General features: G+C 55.2%; 1 protein-coding gene and 1 non-coding gene across 5 annotated transcripts in view; both read left to right on the forward strand.

Moving 5' to 3' along the window:
- Positions 1-24,138, forward strand: part of AP2A2 (adaptor related protein complex 2 subunit alpha 2) — a 90,855-nt gene that overhangs the window by 45,862 nt on the left and 20,855 nt on the right. For all 4 annotated transcript variants that reach the window (XM_027051395.2, XM_027051396.2, XM_053202720.1 and 1 more), the window contains exons 2-6: positions 1,625-1,693; positions 13,458-13,600; positions 15,245-15,438; positions 18,583-18,712; positions 21,969-22,070. In XM_027051395.2, coding sequence (XP_026907196.1) covers positions 1,625-1,693; positions 13,458-13,600; positions 15,245-15,438; positions 18,583-18,712; positions 21,969-22,070 — 638 coding nt within the window. The remainder of the gene's footprint in view (positions 1-1,624; positions 1,694-13,457; positions 13,601-15,244; positions 15,439-18,582; positions 18,713-21,968; positions 22,071-24,138) is intronic.
- Positions 6,535-6,659, forward strand: LOC113596801 (U6atac minor spliceosomal RNA). The gene has a single exon (XR_003417635.1). It is a non-coding gene; the product is annotated as a U6atac minor spliceosomal RNA (small nuclear RNA).

Consider the following 24,138-nt stretch of genomic DNA (forward strand, 5'->3'; position numbering starts at 1 on the left):
TTGTGATCGGCTCTGGCCTGCATGACATTGGGGCTGCTGAGGGGGGCTGGACGCCCCTTCCCAGCCTGTCTGCCTCCCTGTTTCCCCAGAGCTCACCGTGCTGTGCTTGTTCTGTTAAAGGTCTCCAGCCCCCACCGCTGCCTGGAACGGTGGCTCCCTGAGGGCAGGAAGTGTTGTTTTGACCTACGTCTGTCTGTCTCGGTACCTCGAACGGTGCCTGGTGAGTGAGCCTGCCTCGTGGCCCTATCCTGACCAGCTGCTCCATAGGGGCTTTCTAGGGTGGGATTGGCTTAAAGCAGTGTTCCTTTAATCTGGCAGATGGGAAGCCCTACCTAATGGCAAATTAGCAGTAAAAGATAAATGATGTTCTGGGAGCGTCCTGGAGAGAGGGAGGCCGCCTTGCTGGAGGAGGTGACAGACGTGCCACAAGGGGAGGCAGAGCAGGTGGACAGCATTTCTGGAGGAGGACGCAGGCGAGCACAGTGTCTGGGCGTCTGTGAGCGTGGGGGCGGTACTTGTTCCAGCGGCTGCTTTCCTTTCCTCTCTCGCTGCACGCTGTCGCCAAAACAAGGACTCGCCCGGAGAGGGTCTTTGATAGGCTTTCACAGGGCGATGGGCATTTACACAGATGTGTTTCCACATACAGCTCACTGTGTCCTGTGCCATTTTTACAGTACTTGTCAAGATTTGTAGCCCTTAGGAAGTGTCCTACACTCTCGAAGCCTCGGTTTCCACATTCGGTCAAGGTGGAGCAAAACCGTGCATAGTCTGCTCTCCATTCCATGGCCGACACGCTGCATACACACAAATATTTGTTGGATTGAGTCCAATTTGCAACAGATGTAGAATTCAGCAAAAGTCTGACTGTCGTGTATATGATGTACTTTCCATCTCTTTTGCATATAATGGAGAAAACTTCCCAGACTTCACTGCATGTGGTAAAAGATTTATCAGATTTTGTAGTTTGGTGAATTTCATAGGGAAGGAAAATTGGAAGCTGCTAAAAGGATTAAAACTTTAAAGTTTCAAAAATTATCCATGGCAATAACAGTCAATTTTAGGAGTTAACTATTAACTGTGGAAAATGTTCAGGTATTTTGAGTGCTTACAGTTCCAGAACGGTGGCGGAAGATGGGATTAAAAATGGTGCTGTAGGGGTGCCTGGGTGGCTCGGTCGATTGAAAGTCTGACTCTTGATTTTGGCTCAGGTCATGATCCCAGCGTTGTGGGATCCAGCCCCGCATCCGGCTCTGTGCTGAGTGTAGAGTCTGCTTAAGATTCTCTCTCTCCCTCCCTTGGCCCCTCTTCCGTCTCTAAAATAAAAATAATAATAAAAAATAAAGTAACAATGGTGCTGTAGACCCTTCGGTTTTTAGAGTGGCTGCTTTCCTGTGTGGTGCTTCTGGACTCACCCTGCTTTGACCTGGGACAGCCCGTGTCAGGGCCCCGGCTTCTGTCCCAGTTGCCTCCCTGCTGGTTTTGGCTGCTGGCAGTGTGGTTCTTTCTTTGCCTCCTAAAAGCAGTGATTTTTGCCTTTAATTCTGAGGTGTTGGTCTTGTCGGGGAACAGATGTTTGCTCAGAAGTGAGTTAAAGTAAATGCATTTGTGTTCTCTCTTTTTTTAGGCAAAAGTAAAGAAGCAGAAATAAAGAGAATAAACAAAGAACTGGCAAACATTAGATCAAAATTTAAAGGTAAGTGTGTTCAGTCTTTTTCGTGAAATGTCCTTTTGTAAATCTTCTGGAGCGGGGCCTCGTCTTCTAATGCCTTTTAACTCTTTCCTCTTCGAATCAGAGTTCTGAGTTAGCACAGTTACTCTTGTGGCTCTGCTGGAATTAAAACGTGCTTAGGGTCAGGCCATTGGTCGCTCTTGAGTTGTCTGAGAACTTGTGTGGAAGGGATGGGGTGGAGGGGCCCCTCCCGGGACCCAGCCTCTTCCTGAAGAGCAGCTCCTTCCACTCCTGGACTTCACTCCTTCAGGTCTGGGAGTGGTGAGCCAGACAGACCCGGTGCGGTATGGGCTCAAAGCGTGAATCTCAAAGAAGTGCTCTACCTGAGGCCACTCATTGTTTCAGTATGACAGTTATCTGGGCACTTCCTGTACCAAAGTGTTTCCGGCTTTGTGAACCAGTCACGAGCCACATCGCCCAGCCTCTCAGGTGGTGCCTCTTTGTAGGCCAGCATGTCTGGAGCGCACCTCCCTGGGCGCCCGCACCTTGACGGGCTGCGAAGTGCAGATGGTCGGTACTGAGGACACGTCTGTGAAAGGCTGGCTGATCCGTTAAGTCTTACTTTCTCAGTGAATTTTTCCGGGTTTGACATCTGGTTCACGTGGCTGAGCAGACTTTAGCCATGAGAGTGGCTGGAATTGCCCGGGAACAGTGAATAGAGGAGAGGCTGGGACTGAAGCCAAGGAGCTGGGGCAGGGTGGGGTGTGTCGGGGGGACACAGAATTTCTAGGAATGGGTGGCTTCTCAGGGCTTGAGGATGGGTATCCTGTGTTATCAAGGGATGCAAACTAGTGGACCTCCAGTATTTCCCTGTGGAGCCCTAGGGAAAGGATTATGTTTTCATATTTTGAATTAGGCCTGAGGATCTTCTAGAAGGTCTGTGAAACTTCTGAAGTTGCACATGAAAAGGTTTGCTGTTTCAAACACACATGTGCGCGCATATACGTGTATATAGTACGTGTGTATGTTTGGGGAGGTCTATAACTTTCATCGCTTAAGTTTTTTTTATTTAGTTGTTCTTCTTAAGATTTTATTTTTTTATTAAAAAAATTTTTTTTACATGTTTTTATTTATTTTTGAAGGAGAGCGAGACAGAGCATGAGCCGGGGAGGAGCAGAGAGAGAGAGGAAGACATAGAATTTGAAGCAGGATCTGGGCTCTGAGCTATCAGCACAGAGCCTGATGCGGGGCTCGAACTCATGAACTGTGAGATCATGACCTGAGCCAAAGTCGGATGCTCAACCGACTGAGCCACCCAGGCGCCCCAAGATTTTATTTTTTTAGAGCAGCTTTAGGTTCACAGCAAAATCGAGGAAGGTACGGAGATTTCCCATACACCCCTGCCCCCACACCTGTACAGCCTCCCCACTGTCGACACCCCACCAGGCAGCTGAGGAACCTACGTGAACACGTCATCATCACCCAAAGTCCACAGTTGATGTCATGGGTCATTCTGGGGGCTGTACATTCTGTGTGTTTGGACAAACGAGTGATGACACCTATCCATCACTGCAGTATCGTACAGAGTTGTTTCATTGCCCCAAAAATCTCTTGTGCTCTACCTGTTTATCCTTTCCTTCCCCCCGGCCCCTGGCAACCACTGATCTTTTTACCGTCTCCATAGTTTTGACTTTTCCAGAATGTCATAGAATTGGAATTATACAGTATGTAGCCTTTTCAGATTGGCTTCTTTTACTTAGTAAGGTGCCTTTAAGATTCCTTCTTTCCACGGCTTCCTAGCTCGCTTCTTTTCGGTGCCGAATAATATTCCCTCGCCTGGACATCTCACAGTTTATTTATCTGTCCACCCGCTGAAGGACATCTTGATGGCGTCCGGGCGTTGTCAGTTGTGAATGTAGCTGCTGGGATTATAAATAAAGCTGCTGTGAATGTCCCGTGAGCCCGCGTTGCGTGGTCGTAGGTCTTCGGCTCCCGCGGTAAATACCGGGGAGCGGGGCTTCTGTGTCGCGTGGTAATGGCGTGTGGAGTTTTCTCAGAAGCCACCAGACTGTCTCCCAAAGCGGCCGCCCCGCTTCCCATTCCCACAGGAACAAACGAGAGTTCCCGTCGCCCTGTGTCCTCGCCAGCATTGGGTGATGTCGCCGTTCTGGCTTTGGGCCGCTCCAGCGGGTGTGTGGAGGGAGCTCATGACTGTTTTGATGTGCGTTTCCCTCATGCCACGTGACGTGGAACATCGTTCCGTGGGTCTGTTTGCCGTCTGTGCCACATGGTGAGGGGTTTGTAACTTTCACTGCATCCTAAAGGCACTGTCACATGGTGGTTAAGAGTAAGGTTGCCCGGACCACCTGCAGACAGGGTCCTTGCTCTGATGCTTTACAAGGTGTGCTGCCTTGTCACGTTACTTACCCTTCCCCGTGTCTTTTCTCAGCTTTCACGTGGGCTACTGATGATCATTTCAGGCTGGATTCTCTGTGAATCAGACCCTGAGCTAGGCTCGGAGGACTTAGGATTTATGAGAGGAGCATCTGTGGGCAGGGAAGGGAGGGAGAGGGCTAGAGGCGGGCAGGGGAGGCCCGTTCGGGAGCTTTGACATGAAGATTGCCTGTCAGGGGCATCTGGCGTGGGGTGGGCATGGCTGGGCCCTTGTCCCCCCGCCTCGCGCAGCTGTGGCTCGAAGCCAAGGAAGGCAGTCCCTGACGAAGCTGACCCTTTGAGGTCCCCACGCTCTTGGCAGCCCCAGTCCTTCACTGAAGGGAGGGTCCGTGTCTGCTGCAGTAATTCTATCTATATGTGGAACTAAGCGTAAAGTGCTCTATGGAGAACGAATGCCTATAAACGTTAACCGTGTTATTAAAAATGAGTTCATGGCCCTTCGGATGGTACGTCTTCAGACTTTCCGTATAAATGTTTGGGGGCAAACAAGCCTTGTATTGTTTTTTCTGTCTTCATGCCTGCCTAAGCTAAGCTGTCCTAGGGAGGGAAGGAGGTTCCCTCTCCCCTGTGAAGCAGTTGGCATTATTGAGTATGTGTGCACCTTGCATAGTAACAGGTAATAGAAAACCTACCCTTTGTCCTCAGAAATGTGCACCCTGGGGGGCTTCTCAGTCCAGTTGTGGCAGATTGGCTAACATACGTCTGTACCATATGGTGGAAATATAATACAAGTCACTAATGCAGACATACATATAATTCTAAATTTTCTAGTAGCAACACTAAAAAAAAAGTAAAAAGCAGACGAAACTAATTTTAGGAGCACCTGGCTGGCTCAGTTGGTGGAGCGTGTGACTCTTGACCTTGGGGTCATGAGTTTGAGCCCCAGATTGAGTGTAGAGATTATTAAAAACAACAACAAATGAAACTTCCCAAAAACCTAGTTTTAATATGTTTTATTTATTGTAATATGCCTAAAATAGTATCATTGCAACATGCAGTCAATAGAAAAAGTTACCTCTTTTTCTAAAGAGGTATCGTACATCTTTTTCATACCACGTTTTTGAATTCTGGTGTGTATTTTACACTTCTAGCACACTCCACACTCCACGCAGACCAGCCACACTTCAAGTGCTCAGTAGCCACACGTGGCTAGAAGCTGCAAGTTGGACAGTGCTGACTTCAGATACACTGTTAAAAAAAGTCTTGAGGGGTTGCCTGGGTGGCTCAGTTGGTTAAGTGTCAGACTCTGGATTTCAACTCAAGTCAGTCTCATAGGCCTGAGATTGAGCCCCGCATCCCAAACCCTGCTTGGAAGCATCATAGATAACAAGAAACAAGGAGAGTTTCTGGGCCTTCTCCAGGAGGAGGAAAGTGTCCACGTAAGCAAGTACAGCACACCGCTGTTTGTGCCTCGAGAGCGTTTGCTGATCCCAAAGAAAGAACCGTGAAACAGACATTGATATGACCATGAAAGTCAAGAGGGTGGTTATCTGTCAGGGTGGCTTTGCCCTCCAGGGGACATTTGCAACACCTGGAGACCGGGTCCTTTGTCACCACCCGGGAGGGGGTGCGTTACTGCCATCTAGTGGGTGGAGGGCAGGGAAGCTGCTTACACCCTACAGCACATACAACAGCCCCCCACCCAGAGCCATCGGCCTGAGATGTCGACGTGCCGAAGTTGAGCAACCCTGGTCTAGGAGAAGAATCAAAGCCCGGAGCCCACGAGAAATGGAGACCCTTTTTGCTTTCCACGGAGACTTTCAAGGCAGTGCCCTAAGGGCAGGAGTGGACTGGACGCAAGCCAGCCCTGTGACAGGTGTGCAGTGGGCCTTTGGACACCTCGAACTTTATACTCGGGTTAAGGTAAGAAAAGCAGTCCCCCGGAGGAGGACATTGTCATTGCAGGCCACAGATGATGCCTAGAATTTTCACACATGTAGTCCAGCATCTGGTCACAGATAACCAGGCACATAGGGAGTCAAGGTGGCGTGAGCGGGAATCAGCAGAGACCACGGGAACAGACTCACGGAGAGCTCTGATACCAGATTCAGATGGTGGTAAAGGGGCAGGTGTGCCATTTTTAAAGAGATAAAGGCACCTTCGAAATTTGTAGCAGGAAACTTGGGGTGCGAAAGGTGGCGTAGTGGAATTTGAAATATTAGAGCAAATGGAAATCCCAGAACTGAAACCTGCAGAAACCAAAGTGAAGAACTCTGGATTTCACAGCAGACATAGTTGAAGAGAGATTTGGTGTTCTGAACAATAGAAACAAAGCGGGTCCTGAATAGAGAGCAGGGGACAGGACAGGGGGCGAGAGGTAAAGGGATGTGGTGATCAAGTCTCAAAGGTTTAGTTGGCGTCCCAGAAGGAAAAGAGAGAGAATGTGGCAGCTTTTAAGAGTGCACGAAGTTGTGTTGTGCGAGAGGAGAGAAGTTCGCTGTCCCCTTGTTGGGGATGGAGGGGGCCCTTGGGCCTGGCAGCACGCTTACCGTTAGGCTGTGCCGCCTGCTTCGTGGCATCTGACCGTCATTGGTTTTTTTCCCCTAAATCCTTTAAAGTCTAATTCCTAATTCTATCTTTCTAGATTTCGTATATTAAGAATTTATTTTTCTGATTTCAGTACGTTGTGAAATATCTTTAAAATTTTAGTGAATTTGTGTGTCTTAAAAAACAAGGAATGAGTGAAATTGGCCAGACTGCAGGCTCCACACACACAGGTGGCGTGAATGAGGCGCACACCTAGACGCGTTCTGCGGAGACGCAGAGATCACAAGTCACGGGCAGGGGAGCTGTGCTGGCAGCCGACTTGGCACGCGGCAGATCGGAAGCCTGGCCCCGTGCTGTAGAACGGCCAGTGGAAGACTGCCCGGCAAGAGCGTCTTCTAAGACTGAAGCTGGAACGGAGCTTCTTGAGACAAAAATGGAGAGAGTTTCCTGTGAGGAAAAGGGAATTCCAAAGGATATACTTGAGGCCAGAAGCAGAGAATCCCAGATGCAAGGTCAGAGGGGCAGAAGAGGAGGAAAGACGTGGCGGCCACGGAGGTGACCGCATGCTCGCTGCGCACGATAGCACCTTGTGCAGTTACAGATACACGTGGAAGCAGTAGATGAGAAGTGATACGATGTGACAGTCCTGAGAACGTCGGGAAGTTGCATCTGTAATCCGAAACCCTGCCACCGAGAAGGCTGGAGGCCCATGGTTTCACCGGTGGGCTCTGTCATTTGAGGAAGGATGTGGGGCTTGGTCATGTGATGTAGCCGGTGGGATGTAGACCACGACTGTGCGCCACTTTGAGACCTAACCTCGAGGGGGGTGGCTTGTTTCTACTTGCCCCTTCGGGGGCCTTCCCGTCACCTCCTTGGGAAGGATGTGCTTTGGGTGCTGCTGGGCTCAGAGAGGGAGAGGCGCCCTGTGCGGGCCTAGATCCCGCTTGTGGCTGGAGGCCGCCCCTGCTGAGTCTTGGCTGACCTGCAGACTCGTGAGCGAGAAGGTGGTGCTTGTTGTGTGAGCCACCCGGGTCTGGGGTGGATTGGGGTAGTTACTATGACATCAGCCGGCACACTCCACCTGGAGACCTTGGGGAAGCAGCTGCTGTGGTACCCTTCGCGGAGACATCACTCTTGCTTATCACTGACTGTCCGCAGGGGTGTACCACATGGCATCCGCTAACTTGCTACGTAACCACTGGGTGTCTGCCACGGTCTGGGGTGCACAGCTGAATGAGGACGTTCCCATAAAGGGGGGCGCCTGGGTGGCTCAGTCGGTTAAGTGTCCGATTTAGGCTCAGGTCATGATCTCACGGTTCGTGAGTTCGAGCCCTGTGTTGGACTCTGTGCTGTCATCACAGAGCCCTCTTTGGATCCCCCCCCCGCCCCTCCCCTGCTTGCACTGTCCCCCAAATAAAGAAAACATTAAAACAAAAGTTCCCATAAAGAACTTAGGTTACTGTAGGTATAGAAAGACTTAAGTAAAGCACAGCTTTTTATGGAGGAAGCGCGAAAGCTCTCGGCAAGGGGGTGCCACGCTGGCTCCCGACGGGCTGGCCGCACCCCCTGCCCCCCCCCCCCCCGCCCCCAGTCCTCGCCAGTGTTCTCCCATGCTTTATGCCTTTCTTCCTGGTGTATTTGACAGGAATGGCTTAAAAGTTGGCTTTATGGGATGTGTTTTACTTGCAATAAAATTGACTTAAGCGTGCACTTTGAATTTTGGAAGGTGCATGTATGTTCCCTGTGTCCCCGTGTACTCGGCCACCTTCGTCAGTCCCCAGCGGCCACCGGTCTGCTGTGTGTCACGGTAGCTTTGCTGTTTCTTGAAACCCACGTGAAAGGGATTGGGTGGCATGAGGTCTCTTCAGCTGAGCACGGTGCACTCAGGGCACGCGCGTGTGCCAGTGGCTTGTGAGCGCTTCTGCACCGCCGTGCACTCACCCGCGCTTGCCTGTGAGGCCGAGGCTGCGGTGAGCACTCCCGCTGGGCACACACCCTGGGCCCGCGGCAGGGGGCCTTTCGCCATTTTCTGGGGGCGGCTGTGCACGTGTCGTGTCGCTCCTGCCAGCCGGTGGGAGCGGTCCCAGTTCCTCCACGTTCTTGCCGGCACTTGGTATGGTTGATCTTGTGAGTTTTGGTTACGGTGGGGGGCGTGTAGTGGAACCTTACTGTGGTCTTAATTTGCATCTCCCTTTTTCTAACCACTGAAATCGGTAAGCATTGCAAAGAGTGGAGGAAACGCCTCGGGTCTGTGGGGACTCGGGGGCGAAGAGTGGATTCTCCGGTGTGGGCATCTCTCAGTTCACGGAGGAGGCAGGCAGAATGGCGTGGGGGCGAGGGAAGAATACCGTCAGGGTGCAGACGCGAGGAAGGGCCATGTCCCTCCTGGTCTTTCCACCTCTTTGATCGCAAGATACTTGTCGAGCGCCGGTGTCTGTGAGAGAAAACAGTGGGAAAGGGCCACAGCTCAGAAATTGTCCGGAAGAGTCTGCTTCCTGGGACTCAGATGCTATGCCCGCAACCACACGGGCTCTGGCTGGCATCTTATTTGTCAGGTGGGAACATCTTTCTTGGTGAGATAGGGTCGTACTCGGGCGGCCAAGCTCAGACCTCCTCACAGTGGGCCAGGCGCCCTTGCCCTACTTTATGTGACTGCCCACGTGATCCCCCGGTGGAGGCTGAGGGTTTGGAAACCTGTGTGTCCCGGGCCACGTCTCCATTTAGCACAAGAGCCCTGCCCTTGAGGCACAAATGACAGATTCGTGTCAGCCTGAGGCCTGTTGGGGTCAGAGGTAAAACTGATAGGCATCCTTCTCCTGTCCCTTAAGAGTGGTTATCTTGGACGAATGTTGGCCATCGCCACTGTCGAATGAGACAGGATAGGCCCTGAAAAGCATGAGCGACTGAGGGTGTTTTAGGTTGATCGGTGCTGGGACATGGCAGGGACAGAGCCGGCAGGGACACAACAGTGTGGTTGGAGGGGGTGCTCGTGGGGAGCGCCGCTGTGTGGGTACGCAGGGCTGACCTGGCTCTGACCCAGACACTAAGCCACTGTCAGGGTGCCTGCCCTCCAGCCCAGCGCCTGAGGAGGAGGGAGCGTGTTTGTCCCGCGTCTGGGTGCACTGGTGACTCACTCTCCAGTCTTGGGTCTTACTGCTTAATATCTTCTTACAGAAGGACCAGGTTTTGGTCATCCTCAGATAGACCTTGTTTCACATTTCACATTCTGAAATTGGCATGAGTCTTAAGAGCCAGTGATACAGGGTCGTCATAAGCCTCACGTTGTCTCAGGCAGTGCTAAGCCGTGATGTGGTGTCCTGCTTCATTTCTGGAAGGGCCCACCGAGGAGGGGGCCGTAGACAAGTTGGGGGTCTCGGGCACAGACTGGATCCTGATCGTCAGTCAGGATGTGTAGCCTGTTTCCCACCTGTTTCCCACTCTTCTCTGGTCTTCACGGAACGTGGGGACGTGGGCCACCCCCTCTCAGGCACGAGATGTGCAGTGTGACAGTTTGAAATTACTGGAATAAAGACACAGTTCTAGCCCGCCCTGAAACTAACATTGTGAGGACCACCTCAGTCTAGTCTGGTCCGAGTGAAACCACACCAGCTTGGAGCGACGGTCACTGGGAGGAACTCCTGAGTTCTGGTGAGGGTGACTACAAGGCCCAAAGTATGGCCCCTCGGGCCCAAGGAGAGCCCCCAGGAGGACAGACCTTCAGGCCCCTCCTTGGAGCAAGGGGGTAGCTCAGCCCCCGGAGAGAGAGAAGGCAGCTGGTTTGGCCGGGCCAGGGCACGGGCCGTCAGGAACTCTCAGAGGGCGGCGACCCACCTCGGGCAGGCCGGTAGCGTGGGGCTGCAGAGGGGATCCGGATGATGGCGTGGGCACCGGGGTCACCTTGAGAGGGCCGTGAGAAGGTTATGGCCAGGGTGGGGCCCCAAATTCACTGTGGGACCTCGGAGCCCCTCCAGTCCTCACCCCAAACTGCAGGAGGGCCCCTTCTGCAGCTGTGGCACCGCCCCCCGCCCCCCGCCGCGGCCCTGTACTGAGACAGCCACGAGGGAGAGGCGTGCAGAGGGCTCTGCCCCGGGCCGTTCGTGGAGGTGCGCTTGGAACTGACAGGTGGCATGGGGACACTGTGTCCAGCCAGCCAGTTCTGTCCTTGGGAGATGGGCTCGGTCTCTTCAAGAACGGAGAGGATGCGGGGCTACCCATGTGGCCGGGGTTTGTGGCGCACGCTCTGCCCGGGCCTTGCTCCTGAGGTGGGTGGGTGCTGGGTGCTGGGAACGTGCGGGTGGACGCAGGCGGGGCCAGCAAGCACACTCTTTGTTGACGGAAACAAAGCATCTGGGCTGCGGAGTGAGCAGAGCTCTTTGTTTTTGAGGCTGCTCAGACTGAAGTGCACCCGTGTCTCCTTCCTTGCCCGTGAGGGCCGGCAGGGCCACTGTGGTGTACCTCTTGAGCCGGGAGGGGACCCGGTCCCTGAGTCTGCAGCCCTTGTAGCTGCTGCTGGGAAGGCCGATGGTTGGACACTTGCCAGAGAAAGCACTGGAGTCACCGTGGGCCCCGAGACGGCGGGGCAGCGGCAGCCAGTGCTCCCCAGACCGCACGAAGCCCACGGGACCCTCCCCCCGCCCCAGCCAGACTCCAGCGTACGTGTGGGAAGTGAGAGTGCTTCCCTCCCGTCCGCACCGCCCTCCACGACAGGACCCAAGGTGGGGGCGGTCCGTGAAAAGGAGAGGCTTCCCCACGGGTCACTCTTGAGTAGGTGAGGAGCCCCTGAGAGCAGGTGGGGCTGGACTGGGCGGGTGCCTGGGGGAGGCACGTAGGCATAATGTGAGCCCCGCTCTCTTGGGGCCATCGTTTCTTTCCTGATCACGCCGGGCCTGTGGCACGGTCGGGCGTCTCCCTGCTGGTTCCCCTTGGGAGAGCCACCCTCTCACTGGGGGCAGGGCTCTGGCTTCAGGCAGGGTGGCGTGCCGGACTGCCCTCTGGGCTGGCACCCAGGTTCGTCCCCACTCTCTGCAGTACCTTGTGAGTTCCCGAAGCTGCCTTCTGGGCACTGGCTGTTACTGTACATCATAGCCACGCACCAGGGCCAGGAGGTGCCTGGTTATTCTTCTGCCTTAGTGACGGCCCTGCTGTAAGTCTCCTGGCATCCGGGAGGGCTCTAGGAGGGACCCTGTGTCCGAGTTCCTGCAGGAGCAGCAACCAGTAAGGGGTTTCAGGGAAGGAGCCCCCAGGTGCTTCTGTGGCCGTCTCCACAGAGCTCAGTCTGACCAAGCTGTTCTCTCTGTTTGGATGCTGCTGTGTTTTCCTTTAAGATGTGCTCTGAGTAGCAGAGACCTGTCTCCAGGAGGTGAGAGGAGGTAGGGTGGTACCTTAGGCTTGGTTGTCAGAGGAGGCTTCCAGGAGGTGAGAGGAGGTAGGGTGGTACCTTAGGCTTGGTTGTCAGAGGAGGCTTCCGGAAGGTGATGGAATCCAGGTGGGCAGGAGATGGGAGATCGGTGCTGCTTGCTCTGGGCTGCATGTGCTGAGCCTACAGACTCTTTCCCACAGCAGATGGGGGGTGTCCCAGCCAGAGCTGGGCTCCCCGGGTGCGGGGAGCGGATGAGCCAGTGGGGGCTGGCGGTGGTGGAGGAACCAGGCCTGGGCTCCTTTTATACTCTTAGGTCATTACATTGTATATCAGTTTGTTGGTGAAAAGGGAGGGTTTCTCAGAACGTCTCAAGATGAGGTGACCAGCTGGCTGGCTGACATGTGATTGTTCCCCTAGGAAGTCTTGGGGGAGGCCTTCCAGACCGCTCTCCATGGTCAGCCAGTGCTTGTTGGCCCACGAGCACGAGGGTCCCGACTTGTGAGGCCAGTGCTGTCCCCGAGTCCCCTTCAGCCCTCATATGTCCCACACGGGTCCTTCACACTGTGACAGCAGTGTCACTGGGAGACCCAGCTCAGAAAGATGACCGATCTCTCTAGTTGTCACCTCTGCAGTCCGCTAGTGGTGGGCTCTAAGGAAAACTGTGTCCTCGTCTGGCAAATTGAGAACTTTGATCCTTAAAATGGCGCAGGGTGGTCTTTTCTATTTTTTTTTAAATGTTTATTTATTTTTGAGACAATGTGAGAGACAGAGTGCAGGCAGGGGAGGGGCAGACAGAGGGAGACACAGAATTGGAAGCAGGCTCCGGGCCCTGAGCCGTCAGCCCAGAGCCCGTTCGAACCCACGAACCGCGCGATCATGACCTGAGCCGAAGTTGGACGCTTAACCACCAGAGCCACTTGGGCGCCCTTGGGTGGTCTTTTTTAAATAGCAGTTTGTGTTCTGCCAGTGATGTGTCTCGAACCCGCCTCGTCATGATGTCTCGTGAGGTGCTCGTTTGCGCTGTGTTTAGGGTGAAGACACGGTTCCTCTGGCCCTCTCGTGTGTGACTTCTGCGGGTGGGTGCTTTGTCCTAAAACTGAAGCGAAGGGGGGTCATTTAGAGCATGCTCATCCGCCTGCGGGAAAGAACTTATTTAAAAGACCGACTTGCTGACTCCAGGGGCCCTGGCAGGGCTGGTTGGTCCCAGGGAGGCCCCCTGGGGCCTGGCCTGCCCGGGGCTGTCGGGGGGAGGGGGGGGCTGTGGGGGGGGGCAGAGCTCTTGATGTAAGGATTCTGGCTTCGGTTTCTGAGGGAAGCCACACCCTTGGGTTCTGCCGTGCATCACCCGGTCTGGAAACGTCACCTGTCACCCGCACTCGTGTGCAGCACGGTGGTGCCCCGTGTGCGGTGGAAGGCGGGCCCGCGCCCTGCTGTCCAGCTCCTGCCGACGACTTCCCTGCCCTCCCACTTCACCCGCCTTTTCTGTAGGTGACAAGGCTCTCGATGGCTACAGTAAAAAGAAGTACGTCTGCAAGTTGCTGTTCATCTTCCTCCTGGGTCATGACATTGACTTTGGGCACATGGAGGCTGTGAACCTGCTGAGCTCCAACAGATACACGGAGAAGCAGATCGTGAGTGTCGCCGGAGGGGGGCGGGGGTCGGGGTGGGGCTGGCATCCAGGACCCCTGAGGCGGCCCCAGGGCCCCCCTCCCCTCCAGGAGGCAATCTTGCCCATGGAAGGGCCTTTTCTCCTGGGCGGGGTTCTTCTGATTTGGAGGCCGTTTCTTTCCTTGCTCGCTCTTTCCAGCTCCCCTGCAGCCGAGACTTCCTTTGGGTCTAGATGGATGCTGCAGGGAGCCAGGCTGGGGTGTCTGGGGCAGGCCTGCTTCCTGCCCCAGAGTGTCTGCCTAACTCACTGGCACGGACAGCCCCCCCACCGACCCGCTCCCCGTGGTCCCTGTACAACTTTCCCTTTCTGGCAAGGCCACCACACCCCCGTGGCAGAAGAGCTGGAGCTGCTCCTGGGCGTGCCCTTGCCCTGCTGCCGGCTCCCAGTGCCCTTCCAGATGGCGCTGGCACCTGGGCCCCTGAAGCCCTCTCCGGCTTTGTAGCTTTAGCCCTGTAGCTCCTCAGAGTAGCAATATTTTTATGTTTTCCCCAGTGTTGCAAAGTTAACAGTTTCCTCTGTCCGAAAATTTAACTTACAGGAAGTAAAATAACAAAAAACCAAAAAACCCTAGACCCCCCCCCCCCCCCCCCAGGAATGTCATGAAGTATTGGTATTTACCTGATAAGAATTTGGGTGTCTGCCATGGACCAAGCAGTCTGCTGGGAGGCCCCTGGGGACATAGGGACCAAAAGCAGATGTGGGCCCTGCCCTTTTTCAGTGAAGAGATGGCATCATACAGTTCGTAAACGGAGAATTATAGCTGTGGCCAGTGCCCAGGGCAGAAGGTGTGGAGAGCTTTCTGGGGCCCTGAGAGGGGCTGGCCAGTAGGGAAGGTCCTCCAAGCAGGGCATCCTGAGTGGGGACAGAAGGATGAGGGCTTAACTGGGGGATGAGGGCAGACAGAGCCAGTAGCGCCCAGCTGGGCTCACGTGTGCCGGAGCTGAAGGGGCAGTGGTGGCTGGAGGGGAGACGGGGGAGGTGGGCTTGTGGGTGGGGCCTTTCTCCCAAGGCCAACAGGAAGCTGCACAGGAGTTTCACCTGCACGGTCAGTGATGAGGTGAGTCTCGAGAAGGTCACTGTGTCCCCTGCATGGGGAGAGTGTGGACGGCAGGGGTGACACGGGGCTGGAGTTGGGCCAGTGGTGAGGGCGCAGAGACAGATCAAGAGAGAGGGTGAGGCCGGAGTGAGCAGGGTTTCGGGAACTCATCATGGTTTCTTGGGGCCTTCCAATCAGGGTCCTTTCCGCCCTGTTCAGGACAGTGGTGAGTCCACATTGCTCACACGTGGTACCATGGATAGGTGAGTGGGATGGGAGGTGGGACTGGGGACCGAGGCGTCTGGTTCCCATGGGGACGTCTAAGTGCCTCTTGGGTGCGTCCCTCAGGACTGTCTTATGGCAGAGCCGGAAGCAGGGACTTTGCCTCTTTAACGACACTGGTGCTTTCATCAGAGTGCAGAGGAACCCTCTGTGGCGCGACCCCCTCCTGCAGGACACTGGGCAGTGGAGGCGTCGGGAGGCCGGCCCAAGGCTGGACGCTTGTGCCTTGTTGTCCATGTTGACCCAGGTTGTCACAAGCTCTCTGTCCTCTTGTCTCTCTGGAACCAGGGCTACCTCTTCATCTCTGTGCTGGTGAACTCCAACAGTGAGCTGATCCGGCTCATCAACAACGCCATCAAGAACGACCTGGCCAGTCGGAACCCCACCTTCATGGGCCTGGCCCTGCACTGCATCGCCAACGTGGGCAGCCGAGAGATGGCCGAGGCGTTTGCTGGGGAGATTCCGAAAATCCTCGTCGCTGGGTATGTGTCCCGTGACTTGTCGGAAGTGCGTGTGTCTCTCGCGTTAAGTGAACCAAACATGCAGCTACTTAGAGGATTTCTAGGATGAGTTCGTCTCCCTGTCTTAGGCGGTGGGGCAACCATACGTCTAGGTGCCTGGCGAAGTCCCGTCACGCCTCTCCTGCCCCAGTACCGCCGGGGTTTGGAAGAGCACGGAAGAAGGGCCCTGCCGGCTGCAACCAACCGACAAGGGCCCAGCCTCCCACGCAGCTGCCGAAGAAGGAGCGCGTCGTTCTGGGTTGTGGCGCAGCACACCTTCTCGCCCTTTCTCCAGAGTGTCACTGAGGAAAAGTTCAAGCACAGAATTCTTAGAGACCTATCCCCACCCCCTTTGATTTGGAGAGGGGCCACGTGGGGCAGAGTAGGCCGCTCTGGAAGGGTGCCACGGGGCATGGCAGAGGCAGGGTCCTGCGTTCGTGTTCCCGGACTCTGCTGAGCTGGGGAACTGACCCAGGGTCCACACCCTGGTGACACATCTGGCTCAGCAAGCGCCCCAGGCCCGGGCACTTCGTCGGGACCAAGCTCTTCCAGGATGGCCGGCAGTGCAGACAGAGGCCACGGCACTCTGGATGCCGGGACACTGCCCCAAACCCTGTGGCACACGGACGCTCCTCCCTGAGGCCTAGCTGTGCCTCCCGGGCAAGCCCTGGGCTGCACCAGTGACCAGAAGGGCTGTGGCCACACAAGCCCCGGAGGAGTGTCTGTCCAAGGCGTGTGCCACCAGAGGGAGACGGAGTGGCCAGGCCGGAAGCAAGGCCCCACGGGAAGGGGGGCGGGGCACTCAGAGACACACGCCGGGAGCAGGTCACTCACTGGAAGGACAGCAGAGCCGAGGAAGCAGGTGGGGAGCCGAGACGACGCTCCACGTCTGCTGATGAGAGCTGTGGGGCATGGTGGCCGCCCTGAGCGCAAACTAAGACAGAAGAGACTCGAGGGACTTGATGTGAGCAGAGTGACCCTGACGGGACGTTCGGGTCCGGACCCTACCAGGGTGGGTGTGGGTTCAGGGCCGCACGGCACCTTGTTTTCCTCACTCGTTAGGGCTGCACCAGGTTGGGCAAGGCCTTCCCTGAACCCCTTTCCCTGCTCTGGCTGCCGCCTGGCCCTTGCCCTGTTCCTGGCGCACACCAGGGAACACGTCTGCGCCCTGCCTGCCTCCGCCCGCAGAAGGCAGGCTCCTGGGGGCTGAGGTTTCTGTCTGCTGTGGCCATTGCTTTATTTCCAGCATTTTGACCAATACCTGGTACACAGTAAGTGCTTGAAAAATGCCTGTTGGACGAGTGTGACGTAAAACAGAGACAATCTCTGGAGAGCATTCAGATTGCAATTGAAGAACGCTTTGCTGAAGTAAAGGACGGACCGCACCTACGGTGAAAGGGCACAGGGGGCGCATGGCGAGGCCCAGCGTGGACGGGACGGGGAGAATCCTGCTGCGGGAAGACAGTTGAGCCGTGCCTGTGAGTTTCACGGCCTAGGGGACCTGGCGCGGTCATGCCCACCCCGCTGGATTACCTGTCAGAATCGAGGTCACAGACAAGCCTACACCAAGAGGCTCAGGCCGCCTGGTACCCACGAGCCCTATTCGAACGCCATTCCCAGCTCTTGAATGTGCAGTTAACCCACGGGCAGCTCAAGGTGAAGTGCTCAGGCTGGAGACGGCCAGAGACGGACTGAGGCATTGCAGGGGTGGCAGATGCAGAGGAGATTGTCAGCAGTCAAATAACTGCACTGGAGTTGGCACGTTGGGGGCGGGACGGCGGCCCCCAGCAGGCGTTCAGGAAGCGAGGGTGCCGGGCACTGGGCCATGGGCCCGAGATAGAACTGACACAGAGCGGGCAGTGGCCTCCCCGGCCTCCCCAGGGGTGTTGGATGCCGTACTTCCGTCTCCTCGAATGTTCTTCTGGTGTGGGTCCCGGGGGCAGGAAGGCCCTCCCGTGCGAGCACAGAAATGCAGTGGTGACTTGGGGCGGCTCTGCCATAAGGCCTGTGGGGCGTGCTGCCTGCTCCTGTGAGGATGGTGTGGGGCCAGAGAGGGCCAGGGACGGACTGCTCCCCCGGGGCAGTAGAATCCTACGGGGTTTCTGTGAGGGCAGTTTCTCCCGGGGGTAGAATGGGGAGCAGCTTGAGGGTTTCTTGTGTTGGGCTGGATTTAGGGCCAAGAAAGCTATGAGGCAGGTAAATGGTGACGACGGTCCCCAGCCCTCCTCTCCCCTTCACGTGGAGCAGGAGCCCCCACTGCTTCCACTGTTGCCCTGCCGTGTTCTTTTTCAGACGGCCTCCACGGGGCTGTTCCTTGGTGGGCGGCTCAGCGGAATTTGGCTGGGGTTTGGTGGGGAGGAGGGATAAACAACCCTGGGGACGTTCTCTGCCCGCCGCCAGCATTAAAACCGGAGCAGGAAACCCTCCAGATGTCCCTCTCCCCGGCTGTCTGCAGTCGTTCTGACCTAGCTTCTCAGTGTTTGCTGTGCTCCAGGGACCCCGGGCTCTGTGGCTCAGTGGCTACTTTTCACAGTCAACCACACGAAGGGGCAGGAGGGCATTTGAATCCCCGCCTCTGCTGTCCCAGCACAGAGAAGCAGGGGTTGGGGTGCTTCACAAGGGCACCCGACAGGGGCTTTGGACACGGGAGGAAATCGCCGGGGGCGTTTTGTGGCAGTGCAAGGCTCTCTGTTCTTTCTGTTTTGATTGTATGTTGTTAACTGAGTTTTGAAAAAAATACCGTGATCCAAGCAGAGAGGAGCATGAGTTGAATATGGTCAGTCTTGCATAGCCAAGGTCTTATTCAGCAGTTGGGAAAAATACCAGAACTGACACTTTTGGAGATGAGACACCTTTCCTGGTGGGATTCTTTGCTGTTGATTGTCTTGGGCAGGAGCCAAAGGCAGGTCTTCAGAGCAGAAGCCGTCTGTCACTGTCCACACGTGGTCCACACGGACACCTCTCGGAGGCGGTGGGCGTGGGCTGGATCACACGGGAGGGTGCAGCGACCTGCTCTCCATGTTACTCCGGCGTATGATCTGTGAGGCTCGGGGCCATGCTTAGCTTGTTGGGGCCACGTGGGGTGCCAGCCGTGTTCTCGAGCGACCACCGGTGTTTGTCTTTCAGAGACACCATGGACAGCGTGAAGCAGAGCGCCGCCCTGTGTTTGCTGCGTTTGTACCGAACGTCTCCCGACCTCGTCCCCATGGGTGACTGGACGTCCCGCGTGGTGCACCTCCTCAACGACCAGCATTTGGTGAGTGCCTTTGGACCAGGGTCCTGCTCACCCCACCAAGTGACCGTCTCTGGGATGGCCATTAAGAAAACAGCAGCTCGGTGCTTTCTGAGGGGACACTGAGCTTAGTCCACTGAGCCTGTGAGCGTGTGTGCGCTCCTGTGGCTAGGGGGAGGTGCCCCTCCTTCCCGGGGGTGGGACCGTGCAGGCACGACCTCCAGCCCGCCCCAGAGCTAGCTGTCGCAAGGCTTCCCGTGTGCTGGGGCCGCACAGACCGGCCAGACCGAGATCAGCGGCTTCTGGAGACACCCTGTCCAGGGAGGGCAGTCCATGTGGTGTGCCTGTCTGTCAGGCGGTGGTGAGGGTGTCCCGTGACCCCCGCCTAAGCTCCTGCCCGCAGTCTTGCTAGTCTGCACGACTGCTCCACAGGCCAGGCCTGAGTGTCCTCCCTGTGTCGTAGACAGGAACGTTTGGTGGTTGTGGTTTGACATGGGTCACAGGTCCGGTCCACACCAGCCAGGGCATTCAGGGTCGTGACACCAGGAGATGGGGTCAAGTTGGAGCAGGCATTCAGCACAGTGGCTTTGTGCTGTGCGAATTCTGTTGTAACACTGAGAGAATTGAAATGTAACACAGGGTCTCCTCCTGAGTAGATGGGGGTTAGTATGCAGGCTGCTTACTATGTTTTTTCCCAGAAACGAACCTACCTCAAAAATTAAAAATAAATGATCATTGCGTGCAGATTCAGAGGAGAGAGCCGGTGGCCGTGTCGGCAAGCTTGCTGTGCTGCGGCCGCCCCGGGGGCTGTTCCCACGTTGTCGTTGCCCACGTTTACTGGGTGTTTGTGTCCAAGCATGGCAGCCCTCCCTGAGGGTGGAGCTCCGCCTCTGTGGCCAAGTCCTGGGGAGAGGGGGAAGGGCCTGGATGGGGGGGTGGGGGGGGTGGGGTTAGGGTTAGCCCTGCACGCCGGGTCACCCTCAGTCTGTTCAGGTTCAGACTCTGCTGGTAGAGCTGGGAAGCCATGCTGGTGGCCGTGAGGCTTGAGGCCACGGGTCACCCACCAGGCAGCCCCTGCGAGGCAGTGGGGCTTTTTCTAGTTTCGCACCTGAGGAAACCGAGGCTTGGAGAGACGGAACGGCTTCACATAGATGCGGATTTGAACCAGGAGGTGACGGAGGGTCAGAACTGGGACAGCTTGGGGGGCCCGAGCCACACAGCCAACCGACACCAAAGCCCTTGGCCAGCAGACGTCCACCCCCAGCACTTGTCACAGTGACGGGGACTATCCCAACTGCCCGCAGGATTCCTCTTGCTGACACTCAAAGATCCTGCAGCCCCAGTTATGGGGTCTGCTTTGGTGCCCTGATGCACACGACTCTGCTTCACCAGGTGCGCTGCCTGGCACCTTCTTGGCTATAGGCACCAGAACCCAGCTCGAAGCGGGAGAGGTGGAGGGGCCGGCCCAGCCAGACCACGGGAGGGCTGAGCCCATCATCACCCCGCCTCCTTTTATCCTGCTGTTCTCGGCCCACGTTCACTGTTCTCTTGGCGCCTGTCCTCTGTGTGGCCTTGGCTTCCGTGTCAGATACTTCCTGGCTTTGCCGGTGAAGGAGGCCTGAGACTTGGCTTTCTTTGTTTTCAAGGTCAAAGAATGCCCAGAGGGGTGTCAGCTGGGTGGCAGAGCGAGCCAGCCCCTGTGGGTCCTGTGTTCAGAGAGCAGTGGAAGAGCTGAGGGGGTGTGTGTATGTGTGGGGGGGGCAGGCCATGGGCTGTGGCCGGGGGGCAGCACCGAGGGCCATTTGGGCCTGCCCCGGTCTTCTCACACTGCCCTTCCTACGAAGACCCTGCAGGGTGCAGAGGACGTGAGACACTGTGCTTTAGGAGTCTCCTCAGAATGCGCAGATTTGTTCTGTCCTCGTGGTGGGCCAGGCCGAGCCCCACACGCTTAGGAGCCGTGGGGACCAGCTCTGCCCTGGTGGGACCTGCGTGCTCACAAATACTGACCTGTCAGAGCTGGCTTGTGAGGGGAATCTGTTGGTACTTACTCTGCCCGCTGAGAAGTGGGCGTTGAGGCCAGTTAGGTCCGTTCGGTGCAGCCTTCACGCTGTCATTGGAAGGCTGAAGGAAGCGCTCAGCTCTGGCTCTCCCCCGAGGTCTCCATCCTCGAAGCTTCGCAGCTGCTTGAGATGCTGGTCTTGTCCCACCTGCTCAGGAGCATGGTGGAGGATGGCCAGGCGGGTCCGGCGGGGGGGGGGGGGGGGGGGGGCAGGGCTCTCCTGGTCTTTGTCCTCGTCCTCACCGTCGGTAGTGGCATTCCTTTGTTCACGTATCTGTGAGGGCATCTTTTCTTCACCAGCATCTGCCTTCAAGAGATGTGGATTGCCGGGAGCCGCTCCTGGCGGTGCCGGGACAGCCGTGCAGGGCTGTTGAGGCCGGGTGCCGTGTGGGGGCCCTGCAGGGAAGGAGTCTCGCCTGGGTCTGGGGTGCTTTGGGGGCCAGTGTGGTGGGGACACAGCCTGGACTGCTTCCAGAGAAGGGGAAGAGTGGGCTCTCTCAGTTGTTGTTCTGCGCTGGAGTCTAAATAATGCCTCCCTCCCCAGTCCACACAGAGTGATTTTTTTTTCTTTAAAAAAAAATTTTTTTTTTTAACGTTTATTCGTTTTTGAAAGAAACAGCGCATGAGTGGGGGAGGGGCAGAGAGAGGGAGACACAGAATCCGAAGCAGGCTCCAGGCTCTGAGCTGTCAGCACAGAGCCCCACACGGGGCTCGAACTCATGAACCGCGAGATCATGCCCTGAGCCGAAGTTGGACGTTTAACTGACTGAGCCACTCAGCCTCCCCTTTTCTCTTTTTAAAAGATTTTATTTTACACCCAGTGTGAGGTTTGAACTCACAACCCCAAGATCAAGAGTTGCACGCCCCACTGGCTGAGCCAGCCAGGTGCCCCCACACAGAGTGATTCAAATCAGGGGCAGCAGTGAGTGCAGCTGCCCACAGGACCAGACAGGTGGCCAGACCCAGAGAAGGGCAGGAGGGCCAGTCGGGATGGGGCCTCTGCTGCCACAAGGGTCTGGGCCACGTGTCCAGGCTTGCAAAGAGAAGCTCCAAAAAGAAAATGGGATATGTGTGCTCTTGATTGTTAGAGATCTGTGAATCTGGCCCATGGACTACAGGTCTTTGCTCTCCATTTAAAGTTTTATTCGGAAAATGACTTTGCATTGAGAGGCCAGGCACTTTGGCTGCAGTCACAGCATGTACCTGTTGTGTCTGTTCCAGGGTGTGGTGACCGCGGCCACCAGCCTCATTACCACCTTGGCCCAGAAGAACCCCGAGGAGTTCAAGACTTCTGTCTCTCTGGCCGTGTCCAGGTTAAGCAGGGTGAGTCTGTCAATGGGAGTGGGACTCAGGGTGCAGTTTGGTCTCAGTTATTTTAAATAATACGTTGGTTTATTAAATTATTAAATTAAATAATTATTAACTATTATTAAATTATAATTATTAAATTAAATAATTAAATAAAATTATTAAGATAATTTTAAATAATACGTTGGTTTACTGTTTAGAGTACAAGGTGTTTGGCTCAGTTTGCAAATTCAGGACTGAGGACTCTTCTTGGTTAGGAAGTCTTTGGGTTTTCTTTCAACCTTTTTGTCAGTTGAGAAGTGTCCTGTCTGCACAGGAAGGTGCACGGAGCGAAACAGCCCGGCTCACACTCGTGCTGCCTAGGGTGGGGGCGGGGGTGCCGGCTGGGCCCCCTGCTGTGGGGAGCCCTGTCCTCACTCGTGTGGCCTCGCTCCTTGCTTTCCTTTCCTTTGCTGCCTGAGCGGGTGTCCTTAACTCTGTTGTCTAGCTCTGACTGCGCCCTGAATCTTCACACAGATGGATCCCACGTGTGGGGTGTAGTCTTTTATGTTTGTCCCGTTATGCTCCGCATTGTGGAATGACCGTATTTGTCCTGTGTGCCGTTCGTTCAGTTTTGACGCTGTAGGATTTGTCTGAACACACAGCATACGTGCCCAGCGCTGAGGCGGGTGTGAATCACCTGCTGGGAACAGCTTTGCTGCCTCGGTTGGTGTGTGTGTGTGTGTGTGTGTGTGTGTGTGTTGTCCCTGGAAGTGGCGCTGCTGGCTCGTGGGGTGGCCGCGCTTCACCTGAGGCGACGGTGCCACGGCACCCCGCCAGCAGCAGCGTGCAGTTCCCGCTGCTCTGCATCTTGGCTTTTTAAATGTTTGCCATTCTGGGGCGTGGCGGGGTCTCGTGATTTACGTGTCCGTTTTCTTCAGGGTCAGTGAGGTTGGGCAGCTTTGCGTGTTTATTGCTTTCTTGAACATCTTCTTCTGTGAAGTGCCTGTTAAGAAGTCTTTTGCCCACTTTTCTACAGAGTTAGCTTTTTTATTGTTTTGTAGAAGTTGTTCTCTACATATTTTAGATATGAGCACTTTCTTGGTTAGATTAAGTTGAACCAAACAAAATTGCCCACTTTTAACTATTACTGCTCTCTGAAAATGGCATCTCTGTATGCTTCAGTCTACCCTGTGTTTAAAAATCTTGTCCTACTCTGTAACTTGCCGTTTTACTCTCTTGGTGAGGTCTTCTATGGTCAGAAATTCCTCCTTTTAAAGCACCAATCCTTTCCTTTGTGGTTAGTGCTTTTTCTGCCCTACTTATGAGGTCTTTCCCAGTTCTGGGGTTTCGTTTAGGTTGACCACCCGCTCTGGGACTGGTGTCCTAAAAGGCCTCCCTGCCCCCGCACCCCCCCAACAGTGCCGCCTTGACCACAAACCACGGGGCTCTGTCTGTGCCTCCTTCCCTTGGTATCATCTCTGTTCATTTTACACAGCGGTGCGCTGTCTTCGTTACTGGAACTTGAGGACAAGTCTTGATGTCTAGTGGAGCACGTGTCTTGTTCCCCCAAGAATCCTGTTGGGACTGCCTTTAATCTGTAGGTCAGTTTTGAGAGAATTCAAATCTTTACAGTATTGAGTCTTTGAATCTGTGACCATGGCATACCTCTCCATTTATTTGGGTAGTCTTTAATTTTTCTCAATAATGTTTTATAACTTTGTGAGTGGAGATTCTTTTATCTTTTGTTAGATGTCTTTATACAGTTTATTTTTAAAATGCTGTCCTCAAGGATATCTTAAAATGTTATTTGTAAACTACTATGGGTTGGTTTTAAGTAACTGGTGAAGCCATTTGAGATTGGGGTTTCTTTGTTGGCAATTTCTTTTTAAAAAAATTTTTTTTAGTGTTTTATTTATTTTTGAGAGAGAGAGAGGGAGGGAGGGAAGGGCAGAGAGAGAGGGAGGGGCAGAGAGAGAGGGAGACACAGAATCTGAAACAGGCTCTAGGCTCTGAGTTGTCAGCACAGAGCCCCATGCGGGGCTTGAACTCATGAACCGTGAGATCATGACCTGAGCTAGAGTTGGACACTCAACCGACTGAA

The sequence above is a fragment of the Acinonyx jubatus genome, chromosome D1 (assembly GCF_027475565.1).
Source record: "Acinonyx jubatus isolate Ajub_Pintada_27869175 chromosome D1, VMU_Ajub_asm_v1.0, whole genome shotgun sequence".
NCBI lineage: Eukaryota > Metazoa > Chordata > Mammalia > Carnivora > Felidae > Acinonyx > Acinonyx jubatus.